Source organism: Grammomys surdaster, unplaced genomic scaffold (genome assembly GCF_004785775.1).
Source record: "Grammomys surdaster isolate TR1022 unplaced genomic scaffold, NIH_TR_1.0 270, whole genome shotgun sequence".
NCBI classification, from domain to species: domain Eukaryota; kingdom Metazoa; phylum Chordata; class Mammalia; order Rodentia; family Muridae; genus Grammomys; species Grammomys surdaster.
In genome coordinates this window covers 1,406,986-1,427,107 of record NW_021604711.1, presented here as the reverse complement: position 1 = coordinate 1,427,107, position 20,122 = coordinate 1,406,986, and the positions used below count along the sequence as shown (strand labels likewise).

The following is a 20,122-nucleotide window of genomic DNA, read 5'->3' as shown; positions in this document are numbered from 1 at the left end:
TTGTCTTCATCTTCTCCTGATTCTCTTAAGCTTGTCTCTCTCTCTCTCTGTGAGTGTATGTGTGTGTGTATACACATATATAATAGTACTAATGAACTCTCTCTGTGAGTGTGTGTGTGTGTATACACATATATAATAGTACTAATGAACTCTCTCTGTGAGTGTGTGTGTGTGTGTACACATATATAATAGTACTAATGAACTCTCTCTGTGAGTGTGTGTGTGTGTGTACACATATATAATAGTACTAATGAAAGGTCTGGGGAAATGGTGATAATTTTCTTTAACTTCCAGCAACACAACCTGTCTTAGAACGGAGCAAACAGCCACACAATGCTACACACAAATGGCTCAATAAACAAATGGTGCATCACCCAAGGTCCACTAGTCAGCAATGGAATGGAATCTATGCCCATACACAGTTCTCTGGGCTGCCAGAGATCAAGAAGTGGAAAGAGACTATCCCACAGTGAGAGTCCACTCACAAACCTCCCTGAGAAATCTAGAGGAAGCTAGAATTGAACTGCTTAGGTGAGGAGCAGATGGGGGTTGTGGATGCAAGGAAGGCTGGGAAGAACTGTGACGCTCCTCCCTACACCAGCCTCAGCAACTGCTGTGACATACATACCTGTCCCCCCACCTGTGCCGTGGGGTGTCATGGTGGAGGACTGGGTGAAGGTATCAGGATCGTCATGTCACCTTATAGCTGCAGGAAATCTACAATGATGTGCTAATTTTCTTTGTCATTTTTTTCTTTTTTTCCCCCCAATAATTTTAAAGATCAAATCATGTAGTAAAATGGAAGGAAGAGATGGTGCTCTGAACCAACCCTGCAGGATGTGCCTCACCGTCGCAGGCAGTCTGTGAGAGTGGTGGTGCCGGATGCGTGGCTCTCCCCATTAACCACACTGCCCTCGCTCCCTGGGCTTAAAGGCCAGAACGGGGTGGAAGAACCAGGCAGGTCTAAACTGATGTCCCAGAAGGGGTCTATGGTGGTGGAGACCCCGCTGCAGGGAAAGAGGAAAACACATAAGAACATATGGTCTCTGAGGCAGGCCATCTGCCCACAAGGTACCTCAGGATAAAACAGGAGTGTACAGTCACGACTTTGTTTGAGGAGTCTGACAAAGTATAAAGTCCTGAGCTATAATCAGCACTCTGTTCTAGGATCCACCTTACAACAGGAACTGCACAAACACTGCCCAGAAACTAGGTGCCCTGAATGGGCAAGACGAGAGACCTCCATGCACAAGTATGTACAGGCCAAACATGGCAAACCCCCACCCCCTCCCAAAAACAAGTTTGCTGCATTTAACAAGGTTGACTCCTGCCAGGAGGCTTAAGTTACAATATTTAAAAGAGGAAACTCAGAATAAGAAATTGACTAAATAAGGATGGAAACTGAAGACCACCTCTTGCTAACATACAAGGCCAGAGAGGGAAGGATTCTATATTACTCAAATATAAGGCCTCAGAGGAGCACTGCTGAAAGCCTCAGAAGCACCCTGAGATTCCTGTACCCTGGCCCTGAACCCTGTCCAGACAGCAGGTGGTACTGAGGGACTGTGGCCAGAGTTTTAAAACCCAGGAGTGGATACAAACAATGGCGTGCAGGGTGGAGGGGCTGCTCCAGCCACTGCTGACAGATCCTTTCTGCTTCTGAAGACGAATGCTCTAAGCAACAGGCACACCTGAGAACTGTAACTTTATGTCAGCAATTGAAAAAGGAGCCAAAGCCCACTGGGGACCACGGAAGCCATGATCTGCCACCACAGGGCTGTCTGCTCTGGGTCTTGGCCTTGGCTATAAGGAAAGCAGAGAAATGTGTATGAAGCTGCTGAGGACATCCTGCGAGTACCACAGCAACACTCTGCAGGCTTCCAAGGGGAAGAGGAGCCATCAGACTCAGTCAACTTGTCCAGTTCTTGTGTCTTTTCTACCAGAAGTATTTTATCTCAAATGACCAGAGCACAGCTGTTTAAATAAAACTGTCCCTACCCTGAAACTAGGGTAGGTGTTCCATCATGAGCACCACAGAACTCAGGGAGCCTTCCCTAAGGTGGTGCTGAGCTTTAGGCTCGAAGTCCACACAACGCCCAGGCATGCTGACTGGGAAGTGGGACAGGAAGTACACCGGCAGACTGACACCAGGATGACTGTCTGGCTGGTGGGAGCACTTACTGGCAGACTTGGCATGTAACATCAGACTGGAGCCCACCCGTAAAGATCTGGTCAATGATGCAATTGCAGTGGTTAGGGTTGTTAGCTTTCTTCCCGTTGTCATCACCTGAGGAATGAAATATGTAGTTACCATTAGTGATGTCACCAAGATAGTACAAAGTAACCAGCAAGTCTACATCCACCCAGCAGAGGTAGGGGGACAACAGGAGGTACCAACACTCTATGAAGAGTGAAGGCATTCATTTCATGAGAGATCTCTCTGGTGGCGCGGGCTAGGGAGGAGGTGGTAATGTCATTCTTCCTTGCCTTTTTTTTCCTGACAGATTAAGTAAGGTATCTCTTAAGGTATCTCTCTGGTTAGCCTTCAACTGGCAGAAGATCTGCCTGCCTCTGCCTCTTGCATGCTGGGATTGTAGGGGTGTATGCCAGCACATTGACGCTGGGATCTTTACTCTTGTACAGAGATTCCTACCTGTAATCCCAGCACTCAGGAGGCTGAGACAGGAGGATCACTGCTTTAGGCCAGGATGAGCCACAGTGAGACCTTGCTTCCCAAAATATTCCAGATCAATCGATACTAACAAACACACTATGGAGGACTCCTTGGAAGCAACCATGTGGCTTTCCTTACTAGAAACAACCTGACTATACTGACTACACAAGACAATCAAGCACACTCCTACAGCTGCCCGGGTGAGCACCAGCCTTGCTCTGTGCCATTTTTAAGGAAACTCCCCACCTGTCCCAGCCTAGCATGGAGATGGTGTCAGGCCCACCTTTGCAGTGCCGGTGGAGGACGTCCAGGGCTGCAATGAGGAACTCATGTGCGTCCTGCTGCTCATAACCTGCCAGGTGCCGGGCATGCGTCCACACCAGGTGCAGCAGCTTGTACGGAATATGTGGGGAGCGGTGCCCCGAGTAAAACTGTTTAGAGAGAAGGAAAGGGACAATAGGACACCCGCCAGTCTTCATCACACAAAACATCACAGCTGCACAGACTGGGTAGGACTAGTTTGATCAAATGGACTTGCTTTTCTTTTGGCAAACTGGATTGTTACGTGGACTCACTTTCCTCCACTTTATTTCCACTGATAAGCCCACAAAGCAAACAGCAAATTCAGGTGACTTACTCTATACAATGTTTGCCTCACAGAACACCTGCCCACCCTCCTGGGATGGTGTCTGACTGCATGGGAGCACAGGGAGGACAAACTGCCGCTGGCCGTATGTATGTCTTGCAGCACGCTCAGGGAGCCAGGCAGGAGTCTACTGCTGAGAGACTAGACCTAGAGGCTCACTTCCATGTCATGCTTCCTGCAGTCAAGAGCCCTGCTTGGTTAGACACCTAAGACCAGCTGATGTGAGCAGCTCTGGTTTTCCCTTCTGAGCTGTGTGTGCTTGAGCCTACTCCTTACACAGCTGCTGACATTTACTTATTTATTTTTGTTTTATCAAGTGACATTCGGGCTAGATGTCATACATAACTGGGTGAAAAGAGTTGAATGTTTCTGTGTTTGGAATACTTGCAAAGACATTCTGAATCCAGCAATCTGAAAATGTTCATGTGCTCAGAAAGTTGTAGATCACAGAATATTTGGAGTTCAGATTTTTCAGGACAAGGACGCCTATGCCAGCATCTCTTCCTCAAGGCCATCCTGTTGCTTATTATCATTGGTCTATGTATACACGTAAGCCTTAGGGTCTCAAGAAATGGGATATTCCCAATTCCTCACCCAACTGATGTTCCTGCTTTGTAAATGGCTGTCAGTATCAATCTGTCACCAATGTAAACAGCTACCAAGTGAGCAAGCCTCCTGAGCCTGTAAGCCCTTTTGCAACCTAAGAAAATCAAAGCTAACTCCTGGGCCATTTTGCAATAAGGGAATCAAACTCAGGGCCTCAGGCATACTGAGTATACTCAGTAGGTCTACTCAGGTATACTGAGTATACTCAGCAGGTCTACTCAGGTATACTGAGTATACTCAGCAGGTCTACTCAGGTATACTGAGTATACTCAGTAGGTCTACTCAGGTATACTGAGCAGTAGGTCTCCTGCTGAGCTTCACCCCAAGCCTGTCTATAAACTGAGAATTAGAAGTTCCTTCTTAAAAGGAACATCATACATCCCTTCTAAGGAAAGTGATCAACGGCACAGTAAGCCAAGAGCCAACCAGGTGCCCATTTATACCAGAATGCATCACTACTGGACCAGGGCTTCTTCTGCCTGAGAAGCCACTTCATGGAAACACACAATATGAAATTAAGTATATTTAAGGCCATTTTAGAAATGGGGGAAATTCTGTTTTAATCCCAAACCTTTTAAAAAAACAAACTCTGAAACTCAGTTCAGCAATTCAAACAGCAGTTTTCAAACCAAAGATCAACATTACAACCTAGAGATATATGAAGACATACTGACATATTGAGAAACGGCATCACTGTGCTTCCTCTGAGCTGGAGACTGCACGGACGGTAAACCACACAACATCTGAGGTGACTGAGGCGTCTCAGGCAGCACTTCCTGGCACTGGCACACGGAGCAATGTAAATGCATTGTGTGTGACAACCAAGGCTGTGTTGAGGTCACACAACACAATCTCGGAAGTGTTGCCTAGATGGACATCCCAGAGACAGTGCCTGCCTGGCCCTGAAGCTGTGTCTGTGGCTTTCAGGGTTTGGTTTGATTTGGTGACCTCTACACTTCCTGTCAGGACCCATAAAGCAGGGTATTAAACTAAGTTGCGGATGAACTGTTTTCATGTATCAAGACACAAAAACCCAGTGAAACTCAACAGACAGTCTGAAGGTAATTTATGAAGTGTGTACTGACCAGGGCGGGTGTGGAATTCTCTGTGGCATTGCATTGTTGACCATGGCCTTGGAATGTGTAACATTTTGGGTTTTCTTTATCAAATGAAAGACGTTCAACTTCCACTAGCAATGAACAGCTAGAGACTAGAACTGAACAACAGATTCACACAGCACTAAACCATGAAGTACTTGTTGCAGTAGACTGTTTAATACTGCATACTCAAAACCAAGGACAGCAACTTAACCAAGTTAAGTTAAGAACTGGAAACCAGCCCACAGTGTCTGACCCAGGCCCCCATTAACTGCACTATGACCACTACACAAGTTCTTTGCCAAGAAAGACAGCCCACATGGACGCTGATGTACCACACCAAGGAGAGACAGACAAACCTAGCGAGGATGGTGGACTATTGCACACACACAGCACCTGGGAAATGTGCTACACATCCCTCCATATCACATGCATGGGAATGGGAATTCTGGGAACAAAAACCCGTGTCTCTGGGAGCAGTGGTCTTGGCTTCAGAAAGGTATGAAGGTGGAGGTGTCACACATTTGTCAACTCACAGAACTATATACTAGGATATTTTACTGAATGCAAATTATACTTTACTAAGCCTGAGTTTAAAAAATAATCACATGGTAAGTAGCTGCTTACCCCAGTGAAGTCCAGGACTCATTTCTCAGCACACTTTCTCTTACCCTGCAGCCTCTGACAGTTCTGCCTGTCTGCTCGCTACCATAGCTCCAGTCACCAGCAACGCAGGGGTCAGCAATAGGCTGGACTAGAGCAAAAATTGGCAACCTTGTTCTGGAAGGGCCAGCTGAGTCACCTCAGTTGCAAAGTCACTGTGTAACCCTGCTCAACCCTGGGCCACGGCATAAAGCAACCCAGTCAACACTTGAGCAAAGACCGGGATGCAGACTGGTAAAAGATCGCTGAAAAAAAAAGAGGCTTGTCTGCTGGTTTCTGGTTTCTAGGATGGGAAAATAAGTTATTTCAGTTCTAATACCTGGCCTGAGTCTACGTAGATAGTATGTCCTGAGATCAAGCCTAAAGAGGCATCAATAGGCACAGCAAAAGTGTAGCTATGATTAGATCAAGGACACAGCCTCAGCACTGTCTCCCTGCTGCCAGTCTGCAGGGTAGAAGCCTTTGACAAAACACACTTGGGAAGGTGCACGGCTGCAGATTTCCTGAATCTACATAGCAGACTGAACGACTTTTTTTTTTTTTCTTGCAGGACTCTTGAGACAAATGCCATCCATAAGTGGACTCTGCCACATTTGCCACTTTGAGGGCTCCTCTCCTAGGTGAACAATTTGCCTAAAAACACCATCTCTAACAATCCCTTTGTAAAAGCCTTGTCTTCCACAGTACAGTCACATAGATAATTAGGCAAGGTTTTCATCAATTCTATTTCACGCTTTTTTAAAGGCAATTGTATAGCTGTCCAACCCCAGAAGCAGCTGCACTCACCTCCTGGAAGAGAGAGGACATCTCACAGACCAGGCAGGAGCTGGGGCTCTGCATCTCACAGCGGTGCCTATCTGACAGAAAGAAGTCTCTCAGAAGCGGCGTGTGGGTCAGCGCCTGCACGATGCAGTTCATGAAGCACGTGTTCCCCAGGTTGATCAGTCCACGCAGACCTGGACGGAAAGTCAAGAGCACCGTCACCTGTGCACGGAGCTCAGGCCCAGCTACACCTTCACGACCAGTGACTGTCTTCAACTATTCCAGCAGCACGAGAAGAGTAGCCAAGTGTTGTGTTCGCTAATCTTTAATGGAACACAGAATGTTCGTCACCACTGCCCCCTCCACTTGGTCCTTATGTTTTCACAAACACATTTACTATGAAAACAGGTCAAACAGAACCTCTCTAACAAAACCAAGTGGTTTTCAAACAAGCTCTAAAATATACATCCTCCTTTTTAAAAGACATGGTCAGTATGAGGGGTGAGGTAGGTAGGGGTGTGTTTGTGTGCGTGTGTGTGTGTACACACACACGACTTTTAATTCTAGCACTTGGGAGGCGGAGGCAGGTGGACCTCAGACTTTAAGACCATACTGATCTACAGAGTTCCAGGAGGTAAGGGGAGAGACAGTGAACACCCTCACTCACTGGCATGTCACCTCTCCCTGAAGAGCAGCTTTGACTTGATACAGTTGAATCCCTTCAAATAGGCAGATGCCAAGGAGCTGGACGGGGCCATATCCACTCACCCCTCTGCATCCCACATCTACAGTAGCCCCTGAAGACCAGGTGCTTAAGAGCTAGATGCTTAAGAAATCCATGAGGGACTCAGTTAGGTAAGGCCTACTGCCACTCTGGGGAACGAAATCTAAGCAGGACTGAAAGCAGAGCACCCTGCGCACCCCTCACCAACCTATGGTGCAATTGGAGGTGATCTTCCGCCTCTTCGGGTTGTGCTTCAGCAGTTCCAGCTCCCGCTTAGTTGGTTCCCAAGTTGAAAACTTCTCTCCAACACCTAAAGAGATGAAGAACAGTCTCAGGGATCATTAGCTAAGATCTCTGGTAAATAAAAGCTTTGACGACTTGACACATATTGGGCTACATTTCAGAAAGGTATCCTTCTTCTAACACCCTACTGTGCTGAGAGATGTCAAATCACCAACAGGAGTTCCCCTCAGTGAGTGTCTATAAACATGCCATGTTTACTGAGTCAAGGAAGGGAACACAACCTACTAAACCACCAGACACTAATGTTTCTCAAATGCCTTGAAACCTGGGGTAGAGATAATAGCAGCCAGCTCCAATGGGAGCAACTTAGTATCTCAGGAAGGATCTCCTGGAAATGAGACTGACAGAGAAAATGTAGTTTTACGTGTGGGGTGCAACTCAGTAGCAGAGCACTTGTCTACTGTATGTGTGGCCCATGCTTGAGCCAAAGAATTACATAAGAAACAGAAAACACACTTTGTTGTTTATTTGTTGTCTGAGTTATGGCCTCACTGTGTTGCCCTGGCTGACCTGGAATTTGCTGGACTGGGCTGGCCTCAAACTCGAAGGTTAGCCTGCCCATCTTCCAAATGCTAAGACTGTGAAACCATGCACCACCACACACAGCTTAAAATGCACTTCTGATCTGCCTGTTGAACACATCACAGAAGACCGGAACCACAACAATGATGGCCAAAAGCTGATGAGGAGGAGCACACTTCCCTCCCACACGACTCACTCAAGAGGGCTGCTCCACGCTCCCAGAACTTAAAATCCCTAACTGAACACACCTGAAGAGTGCATTCCCTGCCAGATGGAGTAAGAATGACTGAAGAATCCTGTTTTATCCTGCCACATGTATGTTAAACTCAAGTGTCCTGCACAAAGAAGCAATACATCCCCACATGACAGTGATAAGTATCGTTCTGAGGGGCCAGGAAAAAAAAATACAAGTCAGATTTTCCTTCAGAAACAACCTGTTAAACACAAAACCCTGACCCCTCAGGAGACTGTGCTGTAGGATGGTTAACTTTTGTCACCTTGACACAGCTAGGATCATCTGGGACGAGGAGACCTCAACTAAAAAACTGCTTCCATCAAATTGGCCTGGGGGAGGTGGTCCTGGTGTGTATAAGAAAGAGTGGAGTGAGTCACGAGGAGTTTTCCTCCATGACGTCTGCTTCAGTTCCTGCTCTGACTTCCTATGGGATGGACTGTGAAGTGGAAGTGTGAGCTGTGTTTTTCAGTGTTTTTATTCCCAGTAAGAGAGCAAACTAAGACACAGTGAGTTTCCAATAAAGAGCAGCCAAGCATGGTGGTGGTCTACCCCTCCTGCACACAGAGACTCACTGGTTAAGCGGGACATACCAGACCCTGCACTGTTAGTGCAGACAACTGTGAGCATCTCTGGAAACTGAAAAGGAAAAAAACAGGGAAACCTAGAAGTAATAAAGAATAAAGCTTCGTAACACTTCTGTACCTGTGACTAAATATGTGACAGAGACAGAAACATAAACCTATGGTGCCACCAGAGCCACCAAGCACCTGGCAGGGGTGCAGGAGTCTAAGCCACTAGGGAAGCGTAGCTGCTCCATCCTCCACCCACTACCAGGAGAAGGATGCCTCTCCTACAAGGCACTGACAGTGCTGCTTTTGTACTACGTTTTCCAGCGTACCGTGGCGCTGAGAGTAAACCCCTGGCCAGGGACCTATCTCTGCAGTACTCAGTCTGGATGAGGTGAGTGGAGACACTGGTGTGGAAGCACTGGGCTAAGTCAGGTTCTCCAACGTGCCCTCAAAGTGAGTTATTCCTTCCTGACCTCAGCAGAGCCCCACAGAACCCACAGCCACAGGGCACTACCTGGCCACGCTGATGCCCTGAGAATGAAGGAATGAGCTGATGGAGGGCTCATCCATTAAATCAGAGGCCTATCTGAACAAATGCATACTGGCAGGCTCTCCTTTGCTCCTTGTGTCTCACTACCTCATCACGTTCTACCACACCTGAAGGAAATGCAGGCTCACTGTGACAGACCGCCTGTGTTAAGGACATTATATAGATAGATAAAACTTAAAATGCATCAAATCATATGTATTAAAAGACGTTCCACCTGGCAGGGAAGATGGCTTACTGGCTAATGTGCTTGCTATGTAAGCACGACAACCCAAAGAAGGATCCTAGCACACAGGGCAGAAGCCAGGCACAATAGCATGTGCTAGTGACCCCAGTGCTGGGTGGGGCCAGAGTCAGCCCAATCCTCAGGCTCACTGATAAGACTGTCTTGTTGAAATGTTGTGTTCCAGGTTCAGTTAGAGATTTTGACTGTGAATGTATGGTGGGGAGTGACAAAACACTGGATGTTGACAGGAAGATGTGCATGCAGCAAAATTTAAAACCCCTTTCATTTATTTTTCTTCACTATGGGGTTATACAGTTGTTAAATATGAGATTTTATTAATGAAGGCATATAAAGTCACAAAGGTATTTGCTAAAGATCTTTGTGTAACATTTATTATGATGTAAGATTTCTTTTTATGGTAAGTTAACAGAAGATCCCAACCTCTGCAAACAGAAACATTCAAGGAACTGGGTGGCTTCCATATAGGTAGTGAACTAAAGGACCATCTTACTATTCTAAACTTTACCAAGAAGACATATAATAGTTTGTACTTCAGGAGTAATTAAATTGTTACCATATGCTTTTATCTAGCATTCCAAGTTTTTAAGTGTTCAATGGTTGGGCACTTCCTGAACCTCCCTCCTTGGCTAGTACACACTCCCTTCCAATATTCCCGAGTTAACACTTCTTAAGTCTATATTTTGTTACCCAGCTTCCTTCTGGGCAGCCCTGCCATGGGGCCACTTTTCCTTTGTACCTACACTTCAGCCACCTCACCCTTCTCTCCTTAAAAGCACGGTCAGTCCCATGCCCCACTCATGGCCAAATTCCTTGTTCCTCACCCCTGCGGGTTTTTTTGTTTTTTGTTTTTTTTTACCTAAGAATCATAAAAGTTCTGCCTCTTCCACCCTGCCCAGCCATTGGCTGTTGGCATTTTATTTCCCAAGAGCCAGCTGGGTGCAGGCTTCCTTTAGCCCATTACATACAGGTTTTTTGGGTAACACAGCATGAGAACACAAGCCGCTATAGACTGACACTGTGTAAGGAGGTACTTCTGTGTGGTTTCTGGACTTTGCTTTACGTGGAACACAAACTTATCTTGTGAATGCTGAGACAGGCTGTTTTTGCTATGTATGAAAGACATAAAAAGATAACAAAATTCCTAATGTTATTGTCCCCGTGATGTATCTAACTCCACTGCCAAGAAGAGCTTAAATCATTTAGGCATGGGAATATTTCAACAGGTTTTGTTTCTTCCTTTTTAGTAGTGCTAGGATTCAAGCCCTAGGCCTTGTATATGCTAGACACCTGGCCCAATATTTTAGAATTTTCACACCAGCCCAGCAAGAAACAATACAGTATCCCAATCTGCCAAGGTTGAAATTGAGTAAGAAAAGGGAGGGACTGTAATGTGTAGCAGAGGATGGACAGCCTGGGGTATTGTAGTGGAAGAGCCATCCATCCTCCCCTGAGGACCAATAACCCACTTCAGCCAAATCTCCATGCTTCAGCAGTAGTTATCACTCCTACAAGCTGGATGGCTGCCACAGGAGTTAGGGCTTGTTTTTCTCTCCTACCTGGCCCAAACCAGCTTCCCTGACCACTTTCGGGTCACCCAACCTTCTAAGCATGGTGAACACACCTTGCATCTTCCAAGCCTTGCGCTGCTCCTCTTTGGCAATGATTTCTATGTCTTTGTCATAGATGTAGTCCTGACACAAGAAGCAGTAAATACCTCCGTACATCAGATCGATGGCTGCAGAGAGAAAAGGGGAACAAACATAATTCAATCTGGCACAGCAAGGTGGTCCTTCAGACAGCTGAACTCAGAGACATGTTCTCTGAACACCACCTGCTTAGAGTGTTTTTTCTCCCTGAGTTACAGGTGCTCCAACTTCCAGGGTTTATCCAGGGTGGGTGAGGTGTGTCTGCTGTCTCCAGAAGCTTCCCCGAGGGCTGATTGAGAATGAGACACACATCTGAGCCTTGCAAAGTACTAATTTATGGATCAGGACAGCTGAGCCATAAATTGCTTCAGCTGCACAAGCTCAGAACTCAAAACTAGGGCTAAACATCACCGAGCATTTACTTTAGGTCCACAGGCGTTCCCAGCAACCTGACTGGGAACAAGGCTTTGCTACACCCTGAATGGCTGGCAATCTAAGAGAGGCAACAGCTATTTGCTGTTTCCTTTCATCTTGACTGTATTGCTTTTTCTCCAGGGGCAAGTGAAAGAGTAGCAACTGCTACTTTAAAATTCATGAGAGTTGGAATTGCTGGGCCACAGGGATAATTCTAGGTGTCACTTTCTGAGGTGCTGTCAGACTCGACACATGGATTCCACTGAAACAATAGCTTTCTGATTACAATGGAATAACTCTACGATAACAGAAAAACAAAACAAACAAAAAAAAAATCCAAAACCTTGGAAAAGGTGTAAATGGGACAGAAATATCCCCATCGAGTCAAAGGAGAAATCTCAGGAAAATAAGAAAATATTTCAAGAGAAATGAAAATTAAAACCTGCCAGGCATGGTGGTACACATCTTTAATCCCAAAACTTGGGAGGCAGAGGCAGGTGGATCTGAGTTCAAGGCCAGCCTGGTCTACAAAAGAGTTCCAGGACAGAGCTGTTACACAGACGAACTCTGTCTTGGGGAAAAAAACAAATGAAGGAAGGAGTGAGCCTATCACTCTAAAACTTCTGGACTTGGGGAGGGGGTAGACAAAGCACTAAGATGGAAACTGGTGGCCATAAATGCTTATGTTAACCAAGAGCAAGCTAAGTGTGACGACACATGTCTAGAATCCCAGCACACTGAAGGCTGACATAGGAGGAGCCCATTATGTATGGGGCCATCCTGAGTAATGCGACAAGACTGTTTCGAAGAACAAAGCAACTGCTGGACATAGTGGACATACCTATAATGCCAGCACTGGTGGGGTGGGGAGGTTGGAAGAAGGATAATCAGATGTTTAAGGTTATCTTTGGACACACAAACAATTCTAATCCCCCCCACCCTTCCCACACACACGGCATATACCTGATGTCATATAATGCTCAGCCAGCCTTTCATGAACCTGATTTACTGGAAACCAGGAAAACACCTCGCTGACATTTAACACCACTTAAAAAAGCTTCAAGCAAATGGTATCGTCCACTTGAGTTCAGTTTCAAAAGGACCATTCCATCACAGTGGGTTTTCTGGAGAGAGAGCATGCTCACTCCCAGAGCCTATGCCTGATCCTGTCCCCTGCAGGAGGAGGGCACCTTACCCAGGTTGTGCCGCTTTGACTTGGCATGGTCATGGATGTGCTTCTTTGTGAAACAGCCAAAGAAGACACAGTAGAGGCAAGAGTGTAGCCGGTTCAGGTGGATGCCGCAGACATGGCAGACACAGGACTTTGCCTGAAATTTAGATAACAAGTTATGAGCAGTGTAGGAATAACAGGGGCTCCCAGGGGAAACACGGAGTCCGTGTCAAGCAACGGAAGAAGGGCAGGGGCTGTCTTCTTAGTCTTATCACTGTATCACATTCTCCTCAGTCTCCCCAAAGCACTTAGTTTGGCTGAATTTAAGATCAACAAGAGCACAGCTACGATGCCATTATATTCCCATACCCAGTCCTGACTGGCACCTCAGGCCAGCACCACCTGCACTCCAACCAGCAGCTCATACCCAGCCGTCCTTAATCTCGGTATCATTTTGAGGTTTGAGAATCAAGGCTCTTAAAAAAAAAAACCAAAATAAAACAACCCAAGAAGAGGGACATGAATCAAAGCAATATATGGGAACAAAAGAGAAAAGTCCACTGAAAAGAAAGGCCACAGAAACCCAGCAAGGCAATCATAATAAATACGAACACAGTGGTAGGCAATTCTCAATATTCACACTACTCAAGCATATGCCGATTTGCAGTACCGTGGGTCGGGTACAGAAAGAGGAAGAGTTATGGGATGCTCACTGGGCGAGCAGGGCACAATGTGACACAGATATCAACAGTAAGAATGAATTACTTACACCTGATAAAAACAAAAGGACAAAAGTCGATATGAAATTACCATCACACAAGAACACATTCAAGCTTTCCCGAAGTCTTTATAGCCCACTTTCTGTAAGTATTCACAGCCTACAACGGACTGAAACAGAATCACATGTGGACGCTACATCACCAGGCAAAATAACAATGATACTCAGAAACTGCAAAATACACCAAGTACCTACACCAAGTCAATGAACAGATAAACAATGCCAGCACTGTGTAACAAAGTTATGCTGATATGGGCAAGGACATGGAGCACAGGCTACAGGACACACAGAACAAGCAGGGCAAGTAACCCCGTACAGCCTGTGGCTGGAGAGGACAAGGAGCAGATGCAATGTGCCAAAATCTGGTGGAGGTCAGCACAAACTGCACAGCATTGAATACTCCAACTCACAGTCTGATGTTCCTTCAGTCATGAAAGGTAGCATTCTGCTCTATCTGATGTACTTGGACTACTGAGTTTCTGTTTTTGTTTAGAGTGTGTGTGTGTGTGTGTGTGTGTGTGTGTGTTTTTCCCTAAAACTGTGATTAGGTTTGGATCCAGAGTGCCCAGCAGGTCTAACTACTAAACATCTGGTCCCAGCCATTTCTCACTATAGGTTAGCTCAAGGAGTTTAGTATCTGAAAACAATACATGTCAGTATTTGAGTATGGACTATGTATGAGATAGCCATATTCCTTCATTATTCCTGGACAGTGTTCATTATTATAGCCACAGACTATGTCCTCATTCTTATGGAGTTCAATGGCAATAATTACCAAGATGTCACCTACCAATTCCTAACATGGGGAAGAAAATTGTAAAAATGGACCTAGAAATGGCATGACAGTTAAAAAAAAAAAAAGTACTGGCTGTTCTCAGTACTGGCTGTTCTCAAAGAGGACCTGAGTTCAATCCCCAACAACAATATGGCAACTCACAACTTCCTGCAACTCCAGCTCCAGGGAATCTGATGCCCTCTTCTTGCCTCTGTAGAAGCCCACAATGATACACAGACATACATCAGGCAGATATTCATACATGTAAAATAAAGAACTGTTAAATGAACCAATGAAAATTATATAAACGCATGACAATTGTTTTCTGACATTACTTATTGTAGGTTTCTTTTTTTTAATAAAAGGAAGTATTAAACTGAATTTATAAGCTGTAAAACTCCTAGACTTCATCAGAGTATTATGCAGGAAACGGCTATAATCTGCTTCGAGAATGAATCTCAACAGACACAACACTGAGAAAGAAGCTACATAGTAAGCACACGCCACATGCTCCCACTACATAAAATAGAGGTAGCAGCAAACCAAACACCATGAAAGCCTTAGCAGATACCCTTGAAGATGGGAGTAAGGACTGGCAGGAAGAGACAGGTTGCTCTCCTCTGCAGTGGTGCTGTTGTCCTGGGATCAAATTCAGGCCACCAGGTTCAGTGGCAAGCACCTCTGAGCCACACTGGCCCTTTTTGTCGACTCTATTAAATCATCAAGATGTATACATCTTCTAGCACATGGTTTAAAAAGCAGAATACAAAACAAACACAAAGAGGACCTAATTAGGTAAACAGGTGAAATCCTGCAATAACTTAAAGGATCACCATCTCAGACTGGATGAGCACAGGGCGGGGATGGAGGGCTCAAAAAAGAGCAAACAGTTCAAAACTGAAATAACCTGTATCTTCTAAGGGGTATGATTCCAACACACAAAATAAGCAGAGTCTCTATGCTAGTTTGAGAGCAAGAAAGTCCTCATGGACGGCCTGCCTGCCTCTCACCAGTTGGTGGCGCTCTACTGCACAATCTGCATGCGAGACTAAGCCAGAACTGGAGGTTTGCTACTTGCATGGAAGACACATCTTTTTGGGCTAATGGATAGGAAAAAAAAAACAAAAAAAAGCCAGGACAGCTTCCCTTCTCAACATCATCAGCTAGTCAACACACTGTAATTTGCAATGACCATAGAAAACAGAAGTGGTCTCTGACAGAGATAAAACCTTGACTTTAGCAAAACACAATGGCACACACCTGTAGTCTCAGCACTCTGAAAGTTGAGGCAGGAGGACTGCTGAGTTTGAGGCCAGCATAGGGAAACACTGTCTTAAAAAAACTCAAATAGTTATTAATAATAACCCTCCCCTTACACCTTTTATATTGTTTGTTAGACACATGCGGCTACTGGACTACTGAAGTATGTCTAGCACAACCCTAAGTTTAACCTTTACTTACTGGCATATAGAGTCAGTTCAAGATCCTGAAGCAGGTGCTTACCTAGCTATAGAGCTTATGTGCAGTGCATCTTCTGGGCTCATTTATCCCACAAGTGAAGGGTGCAATTTAGACAATAGTTTACTTCATAGCACTGAAAAAAACCCTCAAAGCCCTGGGGTAGCTCATTAAACACCTTCAAAATTGAAGTGCATAATATTTAAGCACAGGCATGTTTAACCCAGACAGTCTGGGGTTAGCTAAAGGCTGGCACAAGTAGCCTCCCCTCCTAAGAGATGGTGATGGGACTAGAAGCTAAACCCACGTGAATGATGAGGCAGAGACTGAAGGCTGTGGCCAGGGTCTTGGAAGAGGGTGCACAGGATGGATTCTTTCTAGAGTCCCGGCAGGGAAGCCTCCCGATATCTCACGCCAGCTCTGCACTTGGGGCCTGGGAGTTTCACAGCAGCCCGAGGACAGTGGCAGAGGTCATGGCCGCTATTAACTCCAGTTTCCATCTACCAATACTGCTAAGTTTGAAGATGAATTCCCAGTCATCCTCCAGGCTCAGGTTTTAAACCCCATTTAGGCGTCATCATGAAGCAGCCAGTGAGAGGCACAATGGGTGCCCAGGGTGCTGACGGGGTCCTGTGGAGCAGCGCAGCCAGCCTGTAGAGCCAGCAGCAGCTAAGCTGCTTCCCACCCACAGTGGTTGCTGTGGGCAATTGGAGGAATGTGGCTCCTGAGCTGGTGGAACAAACTGGAAGATAACCTGGAACGGGCCATGCAGGGAGCTTTTGCCACCACATCCACATGAAGGCGCTGGGTCTCCTAAGTCACACCCCACATGCTGCAAAAAACCCTGACAGACACCTACAGCGTTACTTCACTTTTTTAAGTTGTCATATAGCAGTTTCATTATGACATCTTAATACATATTTACTGAACCTTGTTCAATTCACCTCTCATACTATCCCTCTCCTTCCCTGACTTCTTGGATCCCCTTCCCCCAGTCCCCTTCTGCATCACTGTGCTTCTTTAGAGTCCTCCAGGTCTATACTATACTTAGGATGTGGTAGCTTGGTGACCAGGTAGTCCACCCCTAGCTCTTTGAGAACTCTCCACTGGTTCACAGAAGGCTGCAGCAGCTTGCACCCCCACCAGCAGTGTGTATACGGTCCCCTCTCCCCCACGCATTTGCTACCATCTTTCTTGGGGTACCTATTTTGCCTGGGGTGAAATGGAATTTCAGTGCAGTTTTAACCAGCCTTGCTCTGATGGCTGAAGATGAATACCTTTCCTGGCTACTTGTATTTTTTTTTTTTCACCATCATGCACGGCCAAACTTTTTTTCAAAAAGAACCACTGACTTGTGAAATGAAGACATTCTGAGTTGGAGGGAACTTGAGGAGTGTTCTGTTCACAAGCTGAAGCCTGGGCACCTTCAGAGCCCGGCTACCTGCATCCATTTCCTATTCTACTGCAGTCCACCCAAACAATACAACTTCTGAGTGCTGTACCGGTGTCTGCTCTCTCGGCTGTGAAGGTCACTTAATAAATGTCTAGCACGGTGGAAATTTAAATATTGAGCTGAGCAGCCCTAATTAAAAAAGAAACTTTTCATTTCCTTGTGTGATGCTATATAAAACTCAGTCTAGGGTGATGGAGAAAGCAAAACATGGAAAGAGAAAGGGGAAGATTCCTCCATTTAATCCCATGTAAAAATGACTTTATAGCACATCTCAATCCAAGAAGCAACAGAATAGACCAGTGACAAAATTATGACCTGTGGAACATTGGTGCCAATCTGGTATTTCTGTGCCAGGAGTGATGGTTTGTTCACTTCTGTAATTCCAGTCCACACATGGCTGAGACAGGAAGATTGGGTGTTTAAGGTCAGCCTGGACCACATAGAAAGACTTCTGTCTCAAAATACAAAGTAACCCAACTCTAGTATTTCTTTTAATCATATGCTTCGATTACCAAAAATCTTGCTCCAATCCTAACAGACTATCTGTTATAGAACATTAGCCTTTAACGCCCTAAAAGATATATATTGTGGCCACAATTGATTAAAAAGGGGGAATTTAGAGTGTGTTTGCATTCACCTTTAATCCCAGCATTCAGGAAGCTGAGGCAGGCGGATCTCTGTGAGTTAGAGCCCACCCTGGTCTAGAAACCCTGTCTCGAAAAACTAAAGAGAATTTGATGCTTAACATTATATACCCAGCGGATTTGTCAGTTCTCCCGTTATAAAACGCTACTTATGATAGAAACAAACAAAATTTCCTATTTCAGCTTTCACCTTCAAAATCAAATTGTACTAATGAAGCTTTTTAAGATTAAAGAATAACGTTTTCTGATCTCCAAATCACTAGTAAAATATTCATAGTTGAGATTTACAGCAAACAACAAAATAGCCCCACTACCTCGATGGCTGCGGCTGTCAATCACCTCCTACATACTAAAAATCTCGCTTCCCAACTCGAGTGCGCAGAGGCCCTGCCAGCCTCAGGTGTCCGCGGCGGGTCTCAGCCCCAGGAACTGGCTGCTAACCACAGAACTACCCAGCAGACCCCGACCCTCCGCCGCGACCTTTACAGACAAGGACTACTCCGCAAAGGAACGCCTAGACAGATCTTCCTCCTCCTCCGACTCATTTTAACTCAGATTCCCCCTTCCCCTCCCCCTCCCTTCAAGGCTTCCGTCGCCACACTCCCAACAGCGCCAACTAGGCAGTCCCTTGCCCCCTCCCAGCACCGTGATGCTTCCTCTAGCCCCCTCCCTGCACCACGATGCTTCCTCTAGCCCCCTTCCTGCACCGCGAAGCTCTTCCTAATCCCCCTGCACCACTATGCTTCCTCTAGACACCTCCCTACACCACGAGGCTTTTCCATGTCCCCCTTCCCCTAACCAGGATGCTTCCTTTAGCCTCTTCCCTCCACCGAGAGGCTTCGCCTTGCTACTTTCTCTGCCCCTTCCCTGCACGGCGAGGCTTCCCCTCACGCCCTCCCCGCAAGGCCAGGTTCCCTCTAGCTCCCTCCCCACACTACCAGGCTTCTCCTCTCCCACTCCCACCTACACTCCCCGCATCCTAGCCTGGAGAGCGGCGCAGGCCTCGGGCGCACCTTGCGCTTGCGAGCCTCGGCAGTGCCGCTCCACACGAAGCATTGGTAGATGGCCCGCAGGTTTTGCTTCCAATTGTCCACCTTGAAGCTGCCCAGGTGCGAGCAGCCCGGCGGCGGCACCGCCAGCTCAGCGTCCATGGCCTCGACCTCGGGCTCGGGCCTGGCCACCATGGCGGGCAAGGCCCGGGCGCGCGGGGCAGGCGGCGACGGGGGCGAGGACGACGCCAGCGCGGCGAGAACAAAGCTGGAGGGACAAAGACCGCGTTGAGAACCCGGGCAGGCGACAGCAGCACGGAGCGTTCACACAGAACCCTCCGACTTCGAGGAGGGCGGGGCGGGGTGGGGCGGGGCGGGGCTGTCCTCGGGAAAGGATAACGTCACCCAGGCTGACGGCCTTAATGCGCAGGCTCCGCCACTCTAGGCCCCGCCTATCAGCCCTCCTCTCTCCCGCTAGCTCCCGAGAAAAGCCGAAGTCAAGCGGGTTGGGCCAACGGATCCCGCCCCTGCGCCACGCCATTGGTTGTTTGCCTGTCTGAGGCACGGTCTGCACCTATTATAGCCTGGAGGGCTGGTCCGGTTTGCTTTCGAGCCGCCTCCGGTGTTGCCAATGATGTGACGTTTCGAGTCTCCTCTTGGAAGGCGGGGCGTGCTGAGGATTGGGTAAAACTGAGTGTCCGTCAGGCCGCTGAACCGGTTTGCACCGGCCTGAGCTCTGCCGCAAAGAGGCGGGGCGACGGACGGGGTGGGGCAGGGCAGGGCCTGCGTCTGCGCGTTCCCTGCGAGGAGGATTTCCATGTTCTGTTGGTCAGTGGAGTTCCTTGTGTGGGCGTTTCTGCAGAGACTGCCATCTTGGCTACTGGGTTGGGTATAGTAGAGCCACAGCTGGGGATTGAGTACGGCAAGAGCACAGAGTGGGTTTCCTTCTCTAGGATCTTATTCAGCGCTATCCTATTGAACTAGAATGCCAGCCGGCAGACGAATTTTTTTAGTGGCTACATTTTATACAACTTTTTGCAACAAGAACAATAAAATTAATTTTAACAAGCAGTCCAATAAAGACAAAATAGCATGTCATATTTTTGCATTGGCTTTGAAATATTGTGTTTTACAGGTTTGCTATAGAAATTCAAATTGTACTAGCCATGTTACACACACTAGCTACTATTAAGTAGGGA

At 46.8% G+C, this 20,122-nt stretch overlaps 1 protein-coding gene across 1 annotated transcript in view; it reads right to left on the bottom strand.

Moving 5' to 3' along the window:
- The window catches only part of Usp22 (ubiquitin specific peptidase 22), a 26,159-nt gene extending 6,866 nt beyond the window's left edge, over positions 1-19,293 (bottom strand). Inside the window, exons 1-8 of the mRNA XM_028776591.1 lie at positions 18,948-19,293; positions 12,851-12,983; positions 11,217-11,330; positions 7,381-7,482; positions 6,473-6,642; positions 2,958-3,105; positions 2,182-2,287; positions 849-1,007 (exon numbers count right to left, since the gene is read on the bottom strand). Coding sequence (XP_028632424.1) covers positions 849-1,007; positions 2,182-2,287; positions 2,958-3,105; positions 6,473-6,642; positions 7,381-7,482; positions 11,217-11,330; positions 12,851-12,983; positions 18,948-19,118 — 1,103 coding nt within the window. The 5' untranslated portion in view covers positions 19,119-19,293. The remainder of the gene's footprint in view (positions 1-848; positions 1,008-2,181; positions 2,288-2,957; positions 3,106-6,472; positions 6,643-7,380; positions 7,483-11,216; positions 11,331-12,850; positions 12,984-18,947) is intronic.
- Between the last annotated feature and the right edge of the window lie 829 nt (positions 19,294-20,122).